General features: G+C 43.5%; 1 protein-coding gene across 2 annotated transcripts; it reads right to left on the reverse strand.

Annotated features, from left to right (window-relative positions):
* Nucleotides 1-1,337: 1,337 nt before the first annotated feature.
* wu:fa11c10 (protein FAM110A) lies at nucleotides 1,338-24,308 on the reverse strand. 2 transcript variants are annotated; one of them, XM_034591309.1, is made up of 4 exons: nucleotides 23,993-24,308; nucleotides 23,284-23,409; nucleotides 4,623-5,057; nucleotides 1,338-4,283 (listed from the first exon to the last, which is right to left on the reverse strand). In XM_034591309.1, the coding sequence occupies exon 4, from the start codon at nucleotides 4,271-4,273 to the stop codon at nucleotides 2,870-2,872; it is 1,404 nt and encodes a 467-aa protein (XP_034447200.1). In that variant the 5' UTR covers nucleotides 4,274-4,283; nucleotides 4,623-5,057; nucleotides 23,284-23,409; nucleotides 23,993-24,308; the 3' UTR covers nucleotides 1,338-2,869. The 2 variants fall into 2 exon arrangements, with proteins under 2 accessions (XP_034447200.1, XP_034447201.1); XM_034591310.1 differs by lacking the exons at nucleotides 23,284-23,409; nucleotides 23,993-24,308 and adding an exon at nucleotides 15,050-15,197.
* Nucleotides 24,309-25,077: the final 769 nt, after the last annotated feature.

Raw genomic sequence — 25,077 nt, forward strand, 5'->3', positions numbered from 1 at the left:
CCCACATGCTCAAAACCATTCGATTGTGAGAGCGGTAAATCACGGCTCCATCCTGGAGGAGATGGCGTTTGCAGTGGTGTTGTGACGTGAAGGGACTGGGACGCCTGACGAGCGAGTGGTCGCAGGCCCTGAAGCAGCCACAGACACTATGGGCTGTTTGATGCTGGGAGTGTGGTTTAGTTCTGGAGTGCTCATATGAGACACATCAAACAAGTTGTATCATGGGAAATGTAGGATGCAGGGTTTCCTGCGTCTGCTGCTTTGATTTAGTCCGGAGGTTTTCAAAGTACAGTAGAATGCAGGCCTCCGCAGGGGGACTGGTTGTGAATTATTACATACAAAAAAAAAAAAATTTGTTATGGCATTATTCTATTAAAGGGAGATCACACAGAAACACCTAAATGTAAGTGATCTGGTCAAAAAGATGCTTCAGAAGTAGTTTTTTTGGTTTTTCCCACACACCTAACAAATGCATTAGGACAGATTTGTATGTATCTGGTGCCGTCTGAAATAACGTCAAACACTCATATTAGGGTCTGTGTTCATCATCATGATCCCATGGGCATCCAGACATTGACTTGGTAAGGTCGTGTGAGGGGGCAGATTTCTCCCCAAGCTTTGTCTGAGGAGAGGCCCACAGTCTCAGACTTTGAAAACTCTTGATCTAGATTCTTCTCTTTCTTTATTTTAACAATAGCTGGCGTATCATTTTATCACCATCAACTTCAACACCTGTATCTGTTGATCTGTGTAAGCTGTAGACCAAAAGGAAGTAAACTCATTGTGGACTATATTTTGATACTGCGTTTAGTGGAGTATTCATCTAGAGCCCCTTCATATTTTCATGATTGTGCGCACACATTGTGCTGTGAATGGATACATTTATAGTGCAGATCCCTTCACACGCACTCATTTTACACTGTGTCCCTCCTACAGAGCATTTTATCATCACAACAGCCCACCAGACTGCAGTCTGAGCACACAGTAACACAACACTTTCTTGGGAAAGACTTAATGAAAGAGTGCGAGTGCAAGGCTAGAGCGAGAGATTGTGTGCGTGTCCACATTCTTCTGTCTAAGATGATGTAGAACACAGTCAAAGTAAACAATGACCACGCAGGCGAGCAAGGAGAAAAGTGCTCTGTGTCAATTATTGATGGTGAAATGAGATTCGATGGGCCGAACACCTGCCAGCGCAGAACTGGACCTGCACCAGATTGCAGATTATCAACCGAGGTCTTGGCAGCAGCGCTTCACATGATCCCAAAACACTGAGGAAACCAGAGGAGCAGCATGTCATCATATTTACAGTCATCGTCAAAGAAGAAAAACAGTGATCATACTTGAACAATTTTTATTAACTGTTTAGAATACAACCACGGTAAAGCATTTTCTTCACTTGTAGACTCTTTGGGCATCCAGTGCCAGATTCAACAGCACACTTCATCGCTGCTGTCGCTGTTCTCCACCGCTCTGATCCGGCTGCCGCTGTACGCTGCAGGTACGGAGAAGGAAAAGCTAAAAGCAGCTGGAGGCAGAGGGTGGAGAGCTCGCACAGGGGGGACAGACCTCTTCTCTTGCTCCCACCACGACAAACAGGAAGTCAAATAAGCACACTACAGTCTCACTTTCTGTAGTGCTCCACACGGAGCAGCAGGGAACTTGTTACACGTAGCATTCCCCCGTTTACAACATTCACACTTGTGACTGGTGCCTGTATTAGCTTGTGTTTCAATGTGATCCTAAATAAACTGCACTGTAGATTTCATCGGATTGCACTTAAGAGCACAAAAAGACTGTACCCAGTCGTCCAATATTAAAAAATACGTTTAAATTACATTTTTCAAATAAATATTGGTCCATTTTCATTAGTATGCCAAGTACATCTTCCTGAGACACTTTCAGAACAACAGACGTGTTTATACACCATAGGTATCTTCTTCTTTTAATCCACGAGTATACTCTTCAGTCTTCCTTTTAGCCATCCTTTGATTATTTCTCCGGAGGCAAAATAACTTTTCATGCTACACTTACTTCAACCATCCACTTATGAGATCATCCCTCATCATATGACTTGCTCTCTCATCCGTGCTAAGACATACAGTACGCAGTAAACAGATTTCTCTCGCTGCACCAGCACAGCTTCATCCGAAACACAAAACTATTTTTCTGATTTTTCTAGAGAAATGTTATGGTCAAATATACAGATTCCACAAACTGCAGCTGCTCACGTTTACTGTAAATGACCTGAATGTCCATCTGTGCCGTGAGGTGACCACCGGTGTGAGAGCAATACATGTGCTTTCGTTGAGATGACGGACCCTAAAGTATATTGTGTACAAATGTTTCACTCACATGCGGACAAATTTTTTTATAATAATAACAGTCTAACAGCCAAAATGGTTTTTAAAAAATACAAATGTGTTTATGGAAGCTTTTCTTGTGACGTTTCACAGTATCAATGTGGTTCTCTTCCTGGCTCGCTGGACAATCACCACACTGTGTGTGTGTGGCTAATTTCCAGTTTATCTTTGTGCTGCCAAGCTGTCTGCTACACACACACGCACGCATACACACATACACATACACACACACACACAGACACACATTAAGTACCTTTACATGAGGAACAATTGCAGACATCACCTGGCTTCATCCTCACCATCATCATTTATACCAGTCTATTATTGCTTTCGTATACCAGTATTGCTATACAAGATCAAGTGAAGGAAAAAGGAAATGTACGGTCCATCGAGTCTTGCAGGGAGGCAGTCCTGACTTGCAGCCCAGATAAAAAGACGTGTGTATACATATAAAAAGTTCTGCTTCCCTGTTTGTTTATTTCAAGTTCCTTCAAGTCCTCGTTAGTCTATACGTTAGAGACAGCGTTGTTAGTATCTCGGGCCTGACGTATGCCATATAGCCACTTGATGACTCGCGCGTTCCTCTCAATGACGGAGATGCCGTAGGGGACCCGTTCATTGGCTCTGGCGGGCCCGTCCTCATCGCCCTCGTCCTCCCTCGCCCGTTCAGCCTCATCTCCGCACTCCGAGCTGGGCGTGCTGACGCTGCGGAGCTTGGAGATGGAAACAATGTCCGAGTTGGCTCTTGTGAAGCGCTCCACTCCGCCCATCACCTCCACCTCTTCCGGGTCCAGCCCGCAGTAGTTGAAGAATCGCTCTAGGTCGGCTGTTGCACGGGAATACCGGTCGCTCAGGTCCGATTTGGAGCGGTGCAAGGATGGGTGCTTACGGGCTGACCCCTTGGAGCTGGCGTTTGATATACGGGTGAAAGCGGGGGAGGCTGGCGGGATCATGCCCGCTCTAACCAGCATGGGACTGGGTGGCAGATAGGCAGGAGGGGAGGGCAGAGTTTGTGAGGGGGTGCTCTGCTGAGTGTGAGGTTGGGGCTGGTTGTGAGTAGGTGGAGGTGGGGGTGGAACTTGGGGGTGCGCAACTTGACCTTGTGGAGTCTGTCTGGGCCTGATCTGCAGCTGGGCCCTCAGGGGCTTCCTTATCTCTGCCTGAGGCCGGACATCCACCCTGCGTACTGTCACTGAGTTTGGGGAGCAATAGGGCACAGGAAGCCCAATGCGTGGCACTCGTGCTGGAATCGGGGGTGGACGTCGGCTGAGTTCTGCTGGAGGGGCACGGAGGTTGTTACTGAGTGGTGAGGAAGTGCAGGAGGAGTTGGATGAAGAGTTGGTGTTGCCGTGGTTCACAGGTTTAAGGTTGTTGAGGAGCCTGCTGCTCCTCTCCTGTTCTGCTGACAGGCTGCTGCCGATACTCTTAGCTCCTGATGAAGGAGATGATGAGGAGGGGGAGGTAGAGGAAGAAGACTGGGAACTGGGCAATGGTCCATCACATACATCATTGATTAGATTATTCAGAATATCCAAGTTAAGAGCAGGTCCTCTTCTCCCTCCTGGTCCCTCTCTTCCTCCTCTGTTTTCCACATCCACTGGGCAGCGGGGAAATTTGCGGGCTGGAGGAGTGCTGATCTGGCACTGGAACATCATCCCCGGAGGGACGAGTGGCTTGCGGATGATTGGTGGTTTTATAGGAGCCTGACGGGTGAGGGCCACCTGCTGGCTCTTAACGTACTTTGCCTTGTCGGCCTCCAGGCGCTCCACCGCACTCAGTTTACGGGCCCCGGGCTCAGCCTGGCGACGGAAGTAATCCGGGCCCTTGTTAAGTATCCTGAAGGGCATGGCAGAGGTGAAGGGAACTCCGGCTAAACGGCCGTCTGAAGGCCGCAGCGTTTCAACCGGCATGCTGGAGGATCTGACGGAGAGAAAGGAAAGATTTTCAGTCAAAATGTCTTTACAATGAATCACAAGGAAGAGAAAAGCTGAGATTATGAGCTGTGGGAAGGAATAAGAGAATGATTATTGTGTTAAATGTAAACTGAAGTGTTTTCTAGCTTAAATGTGACAACCAGAATGTAGTAAACATGAGGTGTGTGATGATTTTATGGTCCACGAACATCCTTTTAGAGCTCCCACATGTCCTTTCTAAGCTTAAGAAAAGAGCTCTTTTGTACTCTCCCTTTTCTTCCCACTCTCCTCCCCCTCCTCCGAGCCTTGCACCCTCACTCCCAGAGACCCCCTTTAACTTCCTTACCCGGTCACTGTGCTGCTGCTGCTGCTGCTGCTGCTGCTCTCACTTCTCTCTCTTTCTTCCTCCTTTCTTCTCCGTCACCCCTCTCTTTTATTCTTCCTTTTTCCAAGTCCGGGCTCAGTGAAAGGCTACTTGTGGGACAGGGTCAGTCGGGGTGAAATTCCACATCAGGTCCGGCCAGACCACCTCTGTTAGCTCAGCGGTGACCCAGAAGGGGGTTAGGCTGTGGATCGGGGTCACCGGTCAGCCCCAGTACAGCTGATCTGATGGGAGCTCTTTATCTCAAATACAGGTCTGGTAGATCAGCCAGCAACGATCCCGGCAACACGACAGCCTTTATGATCCCAGTCACAATGTCTGTTCAGCCTCCGTCTGTCTGTCCAGCTGTGGTCACGCACAAAAAGCCAGCCAGTAACTCAGCAGCAGAGCCTCACAGTCCTGTAGAGAGTTCAAAACAGATGGAAGTCCAAGTAAGATATCGGTAGAACTCTCCTGTCGTCCACCTCTCAAGAACAAAAACATCCACTCACACTGAAACACACACACACTCCCTCTCTCACACACACTCTCACACACACACTATCCTGTGGCTGACAGACGGACTCTCTTCAACACTGAAGTGGAGCAGACGGGACAGGCTTTAATATCCCGTCTGGCTCCTCCCAGCCGGCCAATCGCACGTCAGGCCAGGAGCCTCAGTGGGGCACGGGGGGCGGGGTGGTAGGCGGGAGGTGTGCAGGCATTGGTCCGCCTCGAAAGGGATTCTGACCAATCGGACCCCTCCCCCCTCTGAGCGGAACAAAACACTGAGGCAGGGTTTTCATTCAAATGAAAAATTCTTTGAAAGGGAGAAAGGGGGTAGAGAAAGGGAGGGGAGGGCAACGGGCAAAACAGCTGCAATATTTTACACTGACTTGCATCAAGCGCAGCAGGGTGATGTGAAAACATAGTGAAAAACACTGAAAGCCTGCACAACTGGTCACCCTGTGTAGCTCTGTGTCTCATCACAGTGGAGACAAAGTGTGAACAACCAGATTATTTTATTTACAGTCCTACTCAGCTTTAATTTGGAAATTCAGCTTTCAGTTGGTGCTTGACATGCAATGTTTACAGTAACTAAAAACTGTCCGAATACATTTAACTCTACTTCATAGACTAAGAAACTTAAACAAAGAAGAAGAAAGTGAGTTTTTTTCCTCCCCTGTTTCTACATCTTCATGCCACTATGTTTTCAAACTAAAACGATCTCTGTCCAGATTGCTCGAATAACAGCTTGTCTCCTACACACTTAAACAGTTGCATCACTGTAAAATTCAGAATTTCACTGCACAACAAATGTAAGCAAAGACAACAGAATCAGCCACGCTTGTATTTGATTATCCATGTTGTGTTCTACACTGGTAGCTGAGGGTAATGCCAGTTGCTTTCTTTTTGAAAGGGTAATGTGATAGGAGCGTGACGAAATAGCGAAGGCTACGTTGCGACCGAAAAAGACGCAATCAGCAAGCGGTAGCAAGCGTGTATGTCATTGTTTCCAAACATCTCCGTTTCTGTCTGCTCAGACTAAAATGCAGCCCCAGAGTTTTAAAACTAAAAAGGGGCCAGCCGTGTTTCCAAACTTCTCAGTTTTAACAGCTCTAAAACTCAGATGAAAATGTAAGTGTGGATGTAGCCTTAGCACCAAATGAGTCAGTTTTAGGAGTTCAAAGCGCTGCCGACGCACACAACGTGCGTCTATAGTCAAGCTCTGATCTCCCAGAAAAACAATTCTCTCCATCCGCTCCCAACACCCCTCCCCTCCTTTATCGTTTACAACATTACACTCCAGGGTTACATCACACAGTCATTGCACCCCGTTTCTCTCCCTCCTCATCACCTCCACCTCTAACGTATCTATCCACACATTTTTAATTAGTCTTTTTATAGCAGTCTTCCTTCCCTGCCTCCCTCAGCATGTGATCCTGTTTTCACGACATCTCCTTTCCTCTCCCATCTCTGAACAGCAGACCAGCAGCAGATAGAGCAAAAGCAACAATGACAGCTTACGGTTGGACACACACACACACACACACACACACACACACACACACACACACACACACACACACACACACACACACACACACACACACACACACACACACACACACACACACACACACACACAGGTACTTCAAGAGCCTGGAAACAGCGCAGACATAGTCACACACTTTACTTTCATCTTAACCATGTGACAAACCAAAGGAGGGTTTAAAATAGTTCAGCTTAAATTAAAACACATTTGCATCACAGAAAATAATGATTCCCAAACCTCATGCCACCTAGAACCTTTAGGCAAAGCTCTGGGGAATACATTTAGGCAGAGGAGCAGAAAAAGGAAAAGAAAATACTATTATGGAAACATTGGTCGCAGAAGAAAGAGAATGCTCAAAGTGAGAAGAAATGTTTTCATCTTATGGGCAAATAAAGGAGCGTTTGTTTCATGAGTTTCAGTCAGAGGAAGAAAGATTCCCAGATGAGACGCACAGGAGATGGTGACAATCCATGTCTGAACTTTTGAGATAGGGCTGATGACACACACACATGCCTGCAGTTAGTTAAAAAGCGTACTCTGTGGATGATAATCAATGCACAGAACCAGGGATATATATTTAATTTTTTTCATTGATTCTTCTTGTTTGTCACAACCTGGGAAAGTTATGCTATTCTTGAAAATCACAAGGACCTTCTTGGGAATGAGGAAAAACGGCCTCACCAGGAAAAAAGGCCTTGTGCCCAGCCACTCACATCACCAGCTTCAGTGCAGTAGCTATAGGTAATTATAGAAATGGTTGTATACACTACAATGTCCATTCATAGAAAACACATCCTAGAGAAAGACTTTACCAGAAATGGTGAAGACAAACTGTCTGGTCTCAGAAACCTCAGCTACCTCAGGTTCCGTACACTTTGGCCTTGTCATTACCCGTACAAAGGCCTCTCCTGAAAAAACACATCTTTCTAGTCCAGATTTAGAGTCTCTTCATGTCCACAAACAGTCTCTAAGAGCACCCAATGGTTGGACAGAATTATCAATCTGGCTCAGTGCCTACCTCCACTGCTGGCTTAAAGACGGAATAACAATGCTCCTCCATTCTGTGTTTGTACATTTTACACTAAGTAGAAAGCTGGAATGAAGGTGCCGCACACCCACTCTGAACGGGCTGCAGCCTATTTTCGACAGGTCAAAAAAAAAAAACCCACAAACATCTGACTTTAGACTGAATCAAATGGATACAATCGGCAATCTGTCCTGGGTCAAATGACTTTGCAGTAGACACAAGTTTTTATCATCTTCGGCTCCAATCGGCAGTGATGAAAACATGACACCCGGGATGAACACGCTAACGTGGCAATGAGGAGAGAGCTCCTCAGTTGTTGGTATATTTGTGATGTCAAACATGATGCACCTGGGAAGAAAAACCTGAAGAACAAGCTCCTACACTGGCAATGGGAAAGTGGGTTTATTCACACACGCACTCAATTTTGGTGTAAAAGAGGTATGTGCGAAAGGGAATCTGGATAACATGAGAGATCTTGAACTACAAACAATATTTATTGTAGATATTGGTTTTTTTATTGTTTATCTAGAAAAAAAAGGAATTCAAAGGGTACAGTCAAAGCTGCTAAATAAACTTGGGAGAATGTCAATGAAAACCCAGTCCTCCTTCAAAGCTGGGCATTGAGAGGAGCCATCTACACACTGGTGGCCTAGATAGTCCCTGGTCCAAAAAGACAGCAGCTAGTATCGTTTATTTCCTCAGCGTACAGCTACAAGCCATGACTGCTGCGGGGCTAATGTGTGTATTACACCTCTGGCTGCCACAGAAAAACAGGCAAATTGGTCAAGCATGGGTCCATTCATGTGTATATTGGTGTTTCAATGAGTTTGCAGTAACTTCCCAGGGAAACACAAACATCCCCTAAGCCTGCCCTGTTCGTCTTGTTTTCCTAACTTTCCGTCTTTTATTTTCCATACATGTTCTGTTCTGCAGCTACACAAACAGCTGATGTCTCCAAAAGCCACGAGATTACCACAGGCACCGACCACAGTGACAGACCACGGAATGACATTTTCTATTGCATGATGGAAACTTGCTCGGTTCGATTATCATAAAACTATGCTAACCGCTGGGCTGTTATGAATCTGATGGATTTTACATTTGGCTTTCCAACCGCCATATTAGTGGGTAATGATGTCTGCAGCATGTGTGTGTGTGTGCGTGTGAATGAGAGAGATTAGGTTTTATAGTGTTCGAGAGGGTGAGTAGTATATAAGCAAGAGACAAAAAGAAAAGAGGTGAGGGTAGAAGTGTGTACGTTTTTACTCTATGTTAGAACGGATGGCAAGGGAAGCTCCAGATGTAAGGAAGAGATGACTAGCACTTAACCACAACTGAATGAGCATGGTCATCTACCAACCAGCCTGCATAACACTAATTATAGGGAGAGCCCGTGACTGGGAGCAATTTGACTCACCAATATTTTCTACCACTTAGTAACTGAGTGATGGAATAAATAGCAAACATCAGCACGTGAGGAAGTGGATTTCAGGAGGAGAGAGGAAGAAGAACCACCAGGACACGTCTGATCGTTTTTATACACTTCTTCCTAGAAAATGTCCTGAAACATGACCCAAAAACAGGAAGACACAGCACTGTGAGGGTCCAAACATTGTTCGAAGGGAACATGGTGCATTTGTATGTGTTCTGTGACGCCAGCTGGCTTGTCCTATCGCTGTGGCCTTGGTCCCAGCAGACGTTGACCCCAGACTGTATAGAAAACAAGAGAGACTCCGCCTAAAAAGATGTCAGCAGAAATCCCCTCCTGTCTAATGTGAAAAAAAACCTTAATGAGTGAAAGAAGGGAAGATAAAATGGTTTCACTGCGCCCTCTCCTCGCAAGTCTGGTTGACCTTAAAGAAAATATACTGATCTTGGGTTTTGTTTAAATAACTGCTTGCTGCATTGGGTGGAAACTACTTGAGGAAAGTTTTTGAATGTGGCAATGGAATTTCTCTGGAGAGATGCATGCTTTCCCTTTTAGTATGATAGAAGAGAATAACACCCTAGTCAGACAGTGTTGTTCAGGATACGTCCACACCAAGACATTTTCTTTTTAGAATTTCAAGCTAGAGAAACGTTTTAGCTCTGTATCAGAAATAATCTCTGCCTGTGATAACACACCTATAGACATGTCACATGACAGTGTAAACAGGGACTGGATTGTCGACTCTGCAGTTGGTTGCTCAGTTGCAGAAAACACTATGAGGAACAGTAATGGTGAAAAGAAAGAGCAGGGAGTTCTTTGCTTGGACCGACGATGAGGTTACTGACAGTCAGTGTTAGCAATGCTTATAGTTCATAATATATGTTGTATTCATCACTGATATTCGAGTCATGACGGATAAGACCCAATCAGGAAGCGAATGTAGGCGAATGCAGCCCCGGAGGGTTAAAATAAAACTAGGACAGTTGTTTTTTCAGAGCTTAAAAACTCCGGAGTCGTGTGAACACAGCAAAAGTAAGAGGTATTATGCTGGGTATTGCCTCAGGGACACACAGTTGAGTACAACTTTTAAAAGAATGGAAAACATCAATACAAAGGAAATTGAGAAAATTATTTTAATAAGCATGCAGATATATCTGGCCTTCACAGGGTGAACAACAATCTTTGTAGTGCTTGAGAGTATTCAGTATGTTGCTTTGGAGAAAAGTGAAGGTCCATGCTAAAAAAATATATTCTAATCTGTCAATGTCTGAGGAAGATCCCTGTTTCATTAACACCTGGAAGAGTCACCTTCACCCCAAGCAGAGGGACAAAGGCCACTGGGGACTTTGTGGCGAGTAAGTCAGCGTTTGGTTGTCTACTGGAGGGATGAGCAGGAAGCAGTGACGCATTGCACAACAGGAAACGTGTGAGAGCGACAGAAAAACAAACAAGCATGCTCAGCTGGAGTGTTTGCCTCTGACTGTGTGTGTCTGTGTGACTAGCAGGGTAAACCTGTCTTTATGGTGACCTTTGCTCATCTATTTCTGGGCACTTGGACTTGCCTCTTTGCCAATGATCACAAGCCGTTTTCAAACATGAACTCCACAAAATGTCCGTACAATTGGGTCCTGACGTTTTTTAAAGTTTGTCTTCCACATATGAAGAACGCAGCAGAAGATTCTCCAGTCAGATGTGTTCACAACAACAGAAAAATCTCTGGAGCCTTCAGATGAGGGGTGACACAGCATGCAGAGGCCGGACGTAACGTATCAATTCTGCTGCAGAGGCTAGGTGGCATTGGTGTCGGCCTGTATTACCAAAAGCTTTCGAATCTTGTTGTCTTTCCAAGAGAATATCTTCGTCTGCATCTTCTACTTGAATGAAACCTTTTTATCCTGACATATTTGTATTCCTCATCCTGACATATTCGTGTCTGCCGTGTGTTCAAAAAGGCCAACTCAGAAGCATCTTAACCCTGATAACTGTGACTACACAACAGGCTTTTTAGAATTATTGTAACACTAAACGCTTCATTATGTTGGGCGTTTAGCAATCATTCTTGACTTAAATAGTAGTTTGGGAGAACAAACAATGCTGGGCTCAACATCAGGATGACTGTCTATGGCTAGCATTCATTTTGTCTCAAATTTCACGCATAATAGTATTTATGAGCGGAAAGGCATACTCATGGGCAAGTTACAGAAAAATTAGGGGAAAGGGGTTGGAAGATAAAAAATAGGGTGGGGACTGGGGTGTTCCATCTCTGCCTCCATTGTCTCAAAATTCAACATAACAAGTGAGCAACTGTTGGGCAGTGTTCACACTAGTCTCAGTGCTCGTGGAACCACAGTTGTGTATGCGCAGCAGTAATGCTCGCTCACGAGTATGCCTTTGCACTCACGGATACTCTTCTGTGCACCTGCATCTGAGGGGATGATTTTTACATGTGCACATTTTAAGACTACATAAATGCCAAAACTATCAGTCAATAGCAATCAGCTCCGATTGGACCAAATAGGTGTATCAACTGGCAAACCAGCAGAAACCAGCACTGCCATTCATAGAGCCATGCTGCTACATCTTAGTTCTCATTATCACTTTAAATAGAAAGAAAACATTAAGTAAAGAAAAGATGTCAAGTGCAATCATAACAAAAGGAAGGTCCCTTTCGTAGCATTTCTTTACTCATAGTTACTGTTTGAACACTTCACGCTTGATTTGACTGAAGCATCTTCCTTGAGGCTTCTGGTTGAATAATAGTCCAACCTCATTTACTTGTATACCCAGTTTGTGTGAGTCAGATTATGTGTGTGGGACACGAGCCTCGGCCCATCACCCCACTGGAACACCCCGGCTTCAGTTTTTAAATCAATAAAATCTCAACAGAAGGGTTCAAAAGGTTATCAGCCACTCCCCCTCAGGACTGATTTAGGGAGCTCCAAAGACAGCTAATGAAGACAGAGAGACAAGGACCAGAGCACTAGACGTCACACGATTCAACCCTTAAAGGGCCCATATTTTACACCTTTCTGGGATTTAATTTGAGGTATTGGTTCCCCTAAAATGATATATATGATACAGTACGGAGTTTCACAACGGAGTTTCACAACGGAGTTTCAATACAAAGTTTCAATACGGAGTAACATAGACGTTAGCTCTGACACTGACCACAAATCTATAATTTAATAAACTATGCCACAGACCAGTCCCCACAACTGACTGTCAACACCTCTCTTTCTCCACCTGCATAAGAATCATGTCAAACAGTACAGACAGTCTATGGATCAGAGCTACAAAAGCAGAGTTGAGTGCTAAAAAAAAATAAATAAATAAACGTTGCAAGAGGGTTTTGCCGGCGTACAACATATGGTAAAGAGTTACAGATTAATCTGGAAGGAGGTAGGAGCTGCTGTAACAACTTAACATCTGGATATGAAATGACCTATATATGGATATGAGATTTTGGTCGTATTGCAGAGACCCACACAAAGTGCTGTGCACTTGTCAGTTCTGGTCACGCTGCTCATTTCGTACAGAAAACAGCTCTTGGCCGGTGGAGAACTCGACTGACATGCATGACTGAAGTGTCTGGACTAGAGGGGTTATGCAACCGTTATATGCACTAGGGTCTAGTCGACTGCAAAAACAACCATTGAACCATAAGCAGACAGTTATTATAGCATCTAGCTCCATCTTTGTGTGCCATCCCCCACCCTCCATCTTTTGCTGCACTCTTCAACCCCCTCCTCCAACTCGCTGCCCATCACTGTCTGTGTCTGTGGCCTCAGGAAACACACACATCCATGCACAATTACACCCAAGGGTGGGATGGGGAGGGGACAAATGAAATCCTGTCTCATGTGCATGTGTATCTGTGCATCCATGAATGTCAGCATCCTCTTTTTCTCTGTGTGTGAGGCATGAACAGAGTTTTGACTGAGGAGGTAATCAGTGGAGAGCAGGTGGCTGAGTCGTCCCTCAGGAAAACTGAGCCCAGCGGTTAAGGAAACACATATTATAACATCTGCCATGTGCCCATGTCAGCCAAATAGAAAAAAATGACAAAATCCATTTGCAACATTGACAAGATTGTAAAAGTAGCACATTACCATCAGTGGATAATTTATTGATAGACAAGCAGAGAACTTCCTACTCTCTCCAGTGATGTGTAGATCCTTGAGCGTATTCATTTTGAAAGACCCTGTACAAAAGATTTCAAGTGTATTGAAGATTTCTTTTTCAAATTAAAGGATTATTCTTTTACAAAATGATAACATAAAGTTTAACTTTTTTAATGGTACATATTGATTAACAGAGGTTTTAGTTGAGGAAATCGGATTGTTTCGGTTTTATTTCACATATAACAAGTAAAGGATGTTGGCTGGCTATTTTTCTGCCTGTACCGGATAACTAGCATGACGCCTTACAAGCTCCAAGATTTACAGTGCCCGTAGAGGTTCTGACATTGCCGAGCCTCTGGAGGGAGAAACAACTCTGACCCAGCAAAGAATTTCTGCTGATTATGTGTAGCTATGTGATGATACTCTCCAAAGTGATCTGCAGGTGTGAAAATCCAGATCTGCAGATCAATGTGTGTTTAAATATGTTTGGATCAGTAGTTGGTGCGCACACACACGCACGCACACACTTCATACAAAAAGATCCACTACTGCATGACGCACACATCTCCACAGTCATACAAAAAGATCCACTACTGCATGACGCACACATCTCCACAGTCATACAAAAAGATCCACTACTGCATGACGCACACATCTCCACAGTCATATGAACTCGTAAGCTGCTCTATGCTTCAACACTGAAGCCTGAAGGCAAACATTCATGTACGGAGATAAAGCCCCCCCACCCCTTCAACGTGGTGATGAATACATTCCAGAGACCTGCAGGCGTGGGCGCAATCACATACTCCTGCCCTCTACCATGGCTGCTGTCCCCTGCCCCCCCACCCCACACACAAACATGCACACACGCACACACTTGTGGAAGGGAGAGTGGTCACTGTGGAGTCGCCTCAGTGGCTAGGCCGCACTGTTGGCTTGGATACAGGGAGTGTTTTACTTAGTTACTTACTTACTTACACACGGACGCGCACACACACAGACAGACAGACAGACAGACACACACACACACACACAGTTGGTTGCACTCACAAGTACAAACACAGTAACACATAGGACTCATTCTTCCACTATTAACCCTTTATAAACCCTGAGGAGCTGCACACTGACAGAGAGGTGCTGCTGATAGTCTAAAAAGGTGAGTTTCTGTTTGTTTTAGCCAAAAGCCTGAGGTGATATGAACTTAGACATACAAGCTTAAAAACACAAGTGAGATGTCACGTGTCATCAGACTTTGTTAAATCTTTGACCCCATTAACACATGTCTGTCTGATAGTGTGAAATACACGATAACGCTCCGAAAACACTTTTTGTGCTGGAAATAAAACGTCAATCCTAAACTTATTAGAGAAACAATACATGCACTCTGACAGGCTGCCGCACAGCCTCTTACCCCGTTTCAGCTGATGGATTGAAAATAGTCCAGGAGCAGTGGTGGCAAATGTTAAAATCATGACCAGTATTTGGCATACCATGTCAAGGACAAGGAAGCACGGGCAGAGACACAGAAATGGACAATAGCTGTTGTGTTGCCTTTAACTGGTGTAAAAAGGCAACACAAGAAAACAAAAGAGTAAACCCCTGGAGAAATACTGACAAAGATAATAAAGTCAAAACAGCACTCTCAAGTGTAAAGTCTGATGTTGCTGTCAGAGCAAGGAGCCCTCCTACCTTTTTAAGAACACAGACACAACCTGACGTCTACACGGTGTTCAGACACGGTGATCTGGTTAAACAGGAGTGAAGGTAACATTTACTTACGTGATGTGTGCAGGCTGTAAGATCCCTAAAATGAGTCTCTGGAGCACAGGACTGAAAGAAGAGGGCAGGAGTCTGTGGTACAAGCCCCTGTATGTGTGGTGAGCTCTTGTGTTTGAGCGAGCTAAACAAACACTAACCTGAGCGTCTCCCAGCTCCTTAGTCTAATATGCTCCCCTCCCTCTCCTCCCACTGCTGAGGAGGACTCCACCCCCATCTGCAGGAAGAGAATTGGGAGAACAGGAAGCAGTAGTCTTTTCTAGATAATCACATGACCTTCTCAACTCTTTCATTACGCCTTCTTTCTTATGAAGTTCCATTGCCAGAAAGTAATTCAGGAAATGCACCAAGATTTTTTTAAAGCCACCTGATGTACTTGTATGTGAAAAGACATGAAAGTATAGTAAAGTGATGATCATGATTAAAACGCTCAATGTAGACACATGTTAGAGATTATCAATCAAGGGTAGGGTAGGTAAGTTGGTTCTGAAACACTAAAATCTTTTTCACTTCCTTAAAGCCATCAATAAATAAAGTAGTCTAAAAAAGAAAAAGAAAAAAATGGTGCTGTCTGTGGCCCTCACAGGACTGTAATAAACATCATCATTTAATTTGGCTGGCGTGCCTTTATGACACTAACCGACTTGCCTGCCTGTGTTCTCAATGCACATGATCCGAAAGACATACACCACTGAGGCAGAGACAATAGACAGAAGTTAGAGTCATGGAAAAGTCGGCTTCTGTCAGTTGTCAGTCAGTGCACATTAATGTGTTTTGGGGGTAAAGCTTTGTTGAGAGGGCAGAGAGGGTGGGATGTATCAGTTGCATTTCTTCAAAGTGGGTCCTGCCCTTGCTAACTTATCAAGGATTACCAACCCTAGCTTTAAACAGTGTTTTGGGTATTGTTAAGATTTTTTCAGTGATTAAGTTCTATCAGCGTCTGTACTGCACACTGTGACTTTCCTCCCAAGGCTGAGTTTGCAAAACAAATATTATGTCTTAATCCAAAAACACTGCTGCTACAAATACTGAAAACATAAAATGAATCCTTCTTCTTCCCATGTGGCCTTTTACTGACAAAGAACCATTTTCAAAAATCCTGTTCTCATGTTTGACACTACTTCCTATGAATACAGCATGACTAGACATAAAGAGCAGCAATGATTGGAAGATTATGTTGATTGAACTAAAATACAAAACTAACAATTTCTCAAGCTTCTAAAATGCAGCTTGCAGCAATTTGTACCATTGAATTGTTTTCCTTGATAGTAAATGTTATAATGTTTAAGTTTTAGACTGTTGATACTGAAAATGATTGTTACTCACAGGAAAACATATTGCCTTATGAGATATTACAGCTGTGATTGAGTATATGCATGATATAAGAAAGAAGAAAAACATAGTTTGACTATTTAGGTGGGTTTACACACTGTAACATTAAACCTCCACCTCATTATCATTCATTGGAATGGGTGCTCTGCATTTTTCATAATAGGAGTGCCAATGCCAATAAAACAACACAAAATCGCCTGGAATTAGTTTTTTAACTGAACTTAACTTTTGCCATAGCACAGTACAACATCATGCAGCAGCAGGAGAAAGTAGATAAATGCTGATAACTGTTCAGGTGGGTTCACCTTCTCCTATTAGACTATATCAGTAAATGCACTTGTCTCCATTCCTATCAGTGCTTTACCTCACGTCCTGCACACAGAGGCTCAGCTACCCTTCCTCCTTGCAGTCCAACGACACACAGCCGTGCTTATTTAAAGCAGTCTGCAAGGGCGGAGTGCACCAAACCAACTTGTGGCGTGCACACACACAACGCACACGTGTAGACAAATCGGCCATAGAAATCAGGCACCACAGCCACATTCTAAAGACTAACACACACACATGCAGTGGTCAGTCATTATCCGGAGGCGGCAGCAGGGAGCGGACTTCCACTTAAGCCCCTCACTGTGGAGGAAAAGCAAGTGGCTGCTCTCAACTCCAAAACACACAGCAGGAGCCAATAGGATAAGACAATAAATAATTCAGCTGGGTCAACAAACTCCAACACCTTCTCTACCTCCTCTTCTTTCCTTCCTTCCCTCCTTAACTTCCTTCCTTCGAAAGACTAGGCCTGGCTGACAATCAGCTTTTTGTTCCTCCCCTCATATCTCTTTTTCCCCCCACCTTTTGTGTCATTCCTCTCTTCAGCTTCCTCCCGTCTGCTCAATCTTATGAAAGCTACACCATCTCTGTGCCAGGGGGAAATACTTTCAACATAATACCCTGTGTGCATCCCAGCCGCTCCTCTGGCAGAGGTAACGCACCCCCATGAGAACACACACCTTCTCTCAGAGACACAGAGGAGACAGGTGGATTAAGAGTATTAGTGAGTGTGGTGCTTTTTCATTTTGCCAAATACTCTATGATCCATGATGCACACTCACATGTTTATTCACCCACACAATGATGAGTCTATGCAGACAACCCACTGGATGTTTACTAAACACACACACACATACACACACATCATTAGGTCTCTTCAGATTTCTCATTTTTAATTCATCAGCTGGTAATGTCTTTTTATAGTGGCCTCTAAAAGTAGATGAGAGGTGTCAAGTTACTGCAGCTCCAGCTCCTTTCTCTCACACCAAAAATCACAAGCGCCGTCACTTGTTGCAGCCCCACACACACACACACACAAGCGCACGCACACATTCCACAAATGCAGGGACTTATATCTCACATTACTGCTCAGATTCCACCCTGGCACTCCCAGGCACGCCATGTCTCCGTCACCATGCGACCCGGTTTGGTGCAGATACTCAACGGCACCGCACTGGAATCAGTCTCCTGAGAAAGTCAGGCTGAGCAGAGCAAGAACGATCTGGAGCAACGAGTATAAAATCAACAAAACTTCTCAAACAGTAATGACACAGGTGATAAGCACAAGCTGTTGAGCTGTGGTCTTAACACTTGTTTGCTCAAATTAGCAATTGGTGTCTTGGGAGTATCTCCCCAGTGATAACAGGTGGCCGTTAAAATTCAAATTTCTAGAGGGAGTTGTTATCAGGCCTGGTTGCACTGACTCAGTGTATGTTGACATTTAAATACTCAATCATGCTGCAAACAGACCGAGCAAATATTTTGGGCTTGTTTGAACTTTACTGGTTCTTTAGGGCAGCACGTGATAAGTTTCAAAGCTGCTGAACCAATAAAAAAAAAAAAATACAACATAAAAAAAAAACCCACAGTGGAGAAAACTCTGGAATCAGAGCAAATAAGTGTTAATATTTTTAAGAGAGTGGTTATATTCCTTTCCCCGATGGTCCTCTGAGTAAACTGGATACTGCCAGTAAAGTGACATTATTTTTTCCCACACATGTTGTATTTGTCTTGATATCCTCTTTTTCTATTCAAAGTCTTTCTGCACAACAGGGACACAAAAACAGGGATTAAAACCTGTTTGTATGAGCTCTCTGGTTAAAAGGTCAGTGGGTCAGGTGTAGGGGAGCAGGGTAAATAATGGTTAACCAGAAGCCTGTTGCTAAATAGCGACCTCTAAATAGCCAGAGGGGCTTGACAACAGCCAAAGGGTATAGTCTCGGTCACGTGTACCGAGGAGGCATGGGCATATGCGCAGAAAAAAAAACAAGGAAGGAAAGATGAAAAGAAGGTCGTCATCCAAACTGCTGTCGTTTGTCTTAGAGGGATGGAGCAGATGGTTGACAGGGAGATCCTCCAAAAATACACGAGCAAACACACCCATGCTCTTCCCGCACACACACCGAGTGGGTGTGTACGGATTCATGAAAACTGATGAACACACATTGTGACGTATCAAACACACACTTACAAACTCATCAAACCGCATACTGTATTTGTGTCAGCGTTGACTCAGTGTCTGGTTCCCAGCCTCTGTCCCAATTATGATTACTGACTCAATCTGCAGCACACAGGTACTACTTCACCAGGCAGACACACAAAAATCACATGATGCCTTTACAAAAGTGATTACTTCATGTGGAGGCCAGATCAGCTGTGAGCTGCAGTAAAAACAGAAAGATGAAGTGCATCATGCCAGGTCCTCCTCTCTACATTACCTTTGGCCGAGCACATCACTGTCAGTTTGTCTCTGGCTCAGAACTTCAACCAGTAACACAAGACGAGTTACTCGCATGTGAGGAATCTGCATGCGCGTCCTCAGCTGCTGACCTCCAGTGGAGTTCAGTAGAAACAGAACTTGACGGGACAAGGAGTCACACTGACCTCAGGGGAAGACACGTGACTGCTACTGTCTAGGATATTTGGGTCAAAGAGGGTTTAAGCATTGTTATACTGTCTGCAGCCGCACATATGAAAGGGTCCACGAGAGCACTCCTGATGAAATGCTGTACTCATACGAAAATGGAATGAATTTGACGAGGGACTGTATGAGGAGGTTTGCTGGTACCCTCGCCTCTACTATTCATCTTTAAAAGAATACAAACACAACACCATACAGAGCAGCTATAGAACATGTCTGTGGTGTCTGCACCTTACCATACACATGTCCACAATGGAGTATAACTGAGGCCTTAACCCGACTGAAACTAGAAACGCTAAGGCCACTCTTTAAAAGTGAGGAATCACACTATGGGTTTATAATAAGAGGATGAAACCCTGAAGAATGTAATGCGTCTGTTCTGCATGTGGGTCAAACCTCATCTGCACAATTACTCTATCAGGCTACAGTGTTACAGTTATTTACAGCTGAAGACTCATATTAGCCTCAGATATATATTACCACATATATTTTTGCACAAAACAAGGCCTGTGAATTTTCATCACTTACCCTGTGCATAAGGAAGGCTGTTAGACCCCACGATTGAACGGCCCAATGGGCATACATCATGTAAGATCACAGTGACCACCATTGGCACGAATCAGAAAGCCTTTTAAAGAGCCCAAACCAAGGGTTTTTTTATATACATCAAATGAGACAATACACAATGTTAAAATCCCAGGCTGAGGACCAGCAAAACCAGCAGTCTCTAAACTGGAGGCCTCTCTTCTGATCCTGACACACAAGGAACCTCAATTCACTGGCCACGTGCACCTCATTGATGACTGATCTTATTGGATAATGAATCAGCTTCACTTGGTCAGAGAATACAACACACACACACAAGCAAAATAAAGAAACACAGGTAACACCACGAAACAGACGTTGAGACAGACACACATACAAGCATTAAAGCGATGTGGTTTCTGACTCCGTCCCTGCAACACAGGGAAAAACACTTGGTGTATTTCTGCAACAAGGGCCGCGTGGTTATTTTTCTGTGGCAACGCTTCAGCCAAACTCTTGAATCTGGGATAGTTCAACTGAGACAGCACTCATTGTCTTCTCTTCAGAAAAACATGTATTTAGATTTGTAAAACTCTGAGCGTGGCCTGTCTGCACTGCTGCACAGAAAAACATTCTTCTGCAACAATGATGTTGGCTGTAATTTTACAGGCCACAGCTAGTGGAGCACAATCTGGCCCAGGCCACACTGTTATTTGCTGGCGTTCATCACGATTGATGGTATGTAGGTTTGGTAGGAAAAAATTATTTTGCAGCTAATCACAGGCTTGCTACTTTCATGAGCCGAGAGAAAACAGAACATTGGCTGCAGTGGTTAGTTTGACTATTACTGCAGGATGATGTAACAGACTAGATTAAATGTTCCTGTGTGTTTGTCTGTGTGGCAGCTATGTCGAGCACAAACTGTAATATTACCACCGCTGACATCTACCATACGCCTTCATTTGAAAGGATTCCCTCAATTTTTCCCAAGACGGCTCAACTCACAAGGCATCACCACCACCAAGATCAAAATACTGATGATCCAACAGCATGGACAGTCAGAGAGAGACACTGTGAGAGCAGACCTCATGAACCAAACTTCAAACATGGTGACTGACTAACGAATAGCTTCAGAGTTACTGTACAATTCTCTGCATACATATCAGTACAAGCATACATCTTATTATGCTATTACGCTAATGCATTTGTGTTCGCCACAAAAACAAAACATTGTTGGAATTGTAATGAAGAAGTGAAAGATAACATTTATTTCACAAGTTAAAGTCAACAACAACTGCAACAAACATCAACTCTGCGTTTTCTTATTAATTAATTAGTACATCTCATCTATTACATGCCATGAAATAGTGAAAAATATACACCAACGTTTTTGAGAGCCCATGGAGATCTCCTAAAGGCCCTAAATATAAATACTATATTTTTTATTTGTTAAAATCCTCTCCATGTACCGATAGCCATCAATTAATAAAGGCCCTCGCAGGACTGTAATAAACAAAACTGATCATTTCATGCGGTCCGTCACTAACCGACCTGCCTGCTCGCACCCTGCCTTGCTCGCCTTTCTGGGATTACCAACCTGTTTTGTCAACAGGAAACAGGACAAGTGCTGTTTCTGAAAGAGCATCCTTTCTGGCATACAAGGTTCAGGGGTCATGGGTAATTTACTCTCATTCCCATCCATATATGAACACATACACAATGGAACAAAATTACGTTTGTCGGGACAAAATTTATGCAAAATGTGCAAATAAATATAATATTATCCTTAAAGACACAACACAAACACTTCAAAAAGACAATAAAGAGTCACGGTACGAGACCAGTGCTATGATAAAAAGTGCAATAAAATAACCGTTTTTAATTATATTAAATTATACAAAAAGGAGTGATACATGTGCAAAAATGATTAAATAAAAACAGCAAGAGCTCAGAGGACAAAGTGTAATGGCCCGTGGGAGGAAGCTGTTTCACAACCAGGTAATTTGATGTTACGGAGCGTTATCTCTTGCCAGATGGTTGATTAAACACAACTCTTTGCACTTTCTCCATTAAGTGCCAATCATTTGTTAGTTTTAATAATTAAAAGAAGAGATTACATTTTATCTACATCACTTTTCTAAAAGATTTTGTTTCACTTTTTGTTTAATTTTTCATCTAAAGTATTTAATAAATGACTTTCATATTACTTTGCCCGCCAGCTCTGCAAAGATGCTGATTGAGCCAATTTGAGCTCCTGAAAAGACTAAAGGCTCCGTTACTAGTGGAATAGAATCCACCAACATCTTCCAAGTACATTACATAAGCTGGAGCCATTCTCGTGCTTTGATACCACTGATGTAAAAGTACACGTCCACTGGACAGGACACTGGTGGGCTGCGGTGAGCCCCTGTCTTGTGGTGGGTATGAACTTAAAACCCCCGTAAGCTGCTTTCCAGACACCACCAACCTATACACTTCCTCCCATTTTATGTCCCCCCCCCCCCCCTTGTCTTAATGAAGGAAATAAAGTCTGTGCAGATTCTACAAAAGACAAATGTGAAGAACAGTAGGCGCTTCTGCGCCACTGCTAAAAACTCCCTGTCATCATGAGCTGTTATTTACGTTTGTGAAGTCATATGGTTTTTCCATTGAAATATAAGAAAGAGATTCAGAGTTACAGCCAGTGTCAGCCGACTGTTTTTCTTGTTTTCCAGAGAGGAATACTTACTCATAGAGGGGCCCATACAAAAAGACCCCTGCTGTGTACACTGACTTTCCTGGGCTGCAGGATGCACATTCCTGGACTGAGAATGATTAAGAAAGAAAATTACAGGCTGGTGTGTTTGTTGCTGTTGCCTAAGGTGAACAGTTGTTGCAAGTTGGTTACAGTCCTTGGGGAGTATGAGCCAATTATTAAACCAACATACTTTGGCTAGTCTCATTTTCCCACGTTGTTGTTTATATCCAGGTATCAAGAAGGGCCAGTGGTTTAGCAGAATGTATTTCATGCACGGTCAATCAAAAGAAATGGTGCAATAAACTCAAATTATCAGGGTAGGTTTAGGTCGAAGAAGCTCACCTTTGACCTCCAGATAACATAGAAGGGAACAAACAAGTTTCCTGCAGGATTCAGTCATTTTATCACCCACAGGACTGAACAGGGTCAAAGATCCTATTTTCAATGTGACTCCAGACTCAACTTGCTAATTCAAAGAAAAGGAAAACCCGGAAAAGACGGGATTCAACATCACGGCCCTAGCTTCCTGCTCTGACAGAGAAAGAGGAACTGGGTGTAAATACAAACACAGCCAAGCAGTGTGAAACCTAGTGTGGCCTTTAGACCAGACTACACTCATATCCTGTTAGACTCAAGTGGACTTCCTCTTTTTATGCAACAAGTGTGATGTTATGTTACCTCTCAGTTCTTCTGGGAATCAGAGACTCCAGCTAAGACCATCCTGGTTTCCCAACATCTCCTCCACAGCAGGGTCTTCTCTGCAGATCTCAGGGGAACTGACGTGGTTTCAGGGGAAATTCAGACCTTCAGCAGAAAGAAGCCACGTGCAAGATAAGAGATGAAAAAAGATAAAACTTTATTGAACCCACAGTGTGGATATTCACTTGTTACAGCAGCAGACAGTCTGAATGAGGCTGACAAGAGAATAAGAAGTATATAGGCAAGTATGGTATACAAAATGAATAAGAGTATAAGATGCTGTTAAACAAACACACACACACACACACACACACACACACACACACACACACACACACACACAGAGCTATATGATGTTTATATAAAACAATATATATATTATATGGGTATAAATTCACAATAGTATACAATATGATATGAATATTAAATGGCATGCAAGTACAAATAAAACACGTGAACTTCTGAACGGGTCATACATGTGGAATAATATAGTTGTTAGATGTTGGTATAAGATAATCTGCAAGAGGACATTTTCATAAAAAGGGACAGTTAAGTGAATCCGCTGCTTTCATAGTTTATATCTCTGTCTCATTCAGTTGACCCAGTGAGCATTATGCTGATGTTACAACAATGTCCTCCACCTTTATATTTCCACACGAGCACCTTGATTCAAACCGGAGCTACTCACCAGTGTCCACAGACCTGATCCACTCCAGCACAGACGTGTTTATTTCTCTCATCAGACGTGTGGCGCAGGTACCTGATGTTAGCAGCTAACGTTAGCAACCAACAGACACAAGGGTCCACTTTCACACAACTTTCAACGCTGCCGCGGGTCATACCATTCACCAGCTCCCACTAGCACAGTGCAACAGGTGTGGCGTTGTCGTGTCCACCTCTGAAAAACACAGTACAGCCTTTAAACACGACATTAAATACGATTCGTTAACCGCCAGTTCAATGGATAAATAAATTAATTTGAAACATTGGATTGTTTTCAGAGACAGTCGGCGCACCCCTCAAACGTCCCCCCCTTTGGTACGGTCAGGTTTGACCTCATTGGTCGGCCTGGACCACTTAACAGATTTGGAAGATGCCGCGTGCTCGGTACCTAGGCAACCGCGCGAGAATAAGACGACGGAAATAGAATCTGACAAAACAAAAGCATGGACGTTCAACTTTAGTTCAGTCAGACATGATCCCTCCTGCTGCTGCTGCTGCTGCTGCTGCCCTCACTACTGTAACCTATACTCATCTGATAGGGACTGAGTGTCTATAATCTATATAATATAATATAATATAATAATGACACCCAGTCACCCATATTCAAAATCCTATACTTTATTTAATGGACACAACAAGAGATCAATGTAATACAATTTTATTATTATCATAGAGTGGTTAGGAAAGAACCCATTAAATTATGGTGCTGATCCAGATCCAAGGGTTGATCCGGGATTTTTTTTTTCACTTCCTTTAATGTAGTTTTCCGGTATACAATACTGAGACTTACTTGTGTTTTTTTTAAATCATATTATAACAGTAAAGACATCTATACTGAATGGAGTGTAATTATTGAGTGTAAAGTATGTTGGTCCTTTCAATCCCTTACAATCATCTTACTACTATAATCATGCACAATTTCCACCATAATATTCTTATATTTATAGGGATAACATGCCTAAACCAAATAATAAACCAATAAGGAGTCATGCTGATTTATTACAGCATTACTACAGTTCCTCTAATGAAGGGAAACAGATATAGGGTATG

Source organism: Hippoglossus hippoglossus, chromosome 7 (genome assembly GCF_009819705.1).
Source record: "Hippoglossus hippoglossus isolate fHipHip1 chromosome 7, fHipHip1.pri, whole genome shotgun sequence".
Classification (NCBI taxonomy): domain Eukaryota; kingdom Metazoa; phylum Chordata; class Actinopteri; order Pleuronectiformes; family Pleuronectidae; genus Hippoglossus; species Hippoglossus hippoglossus.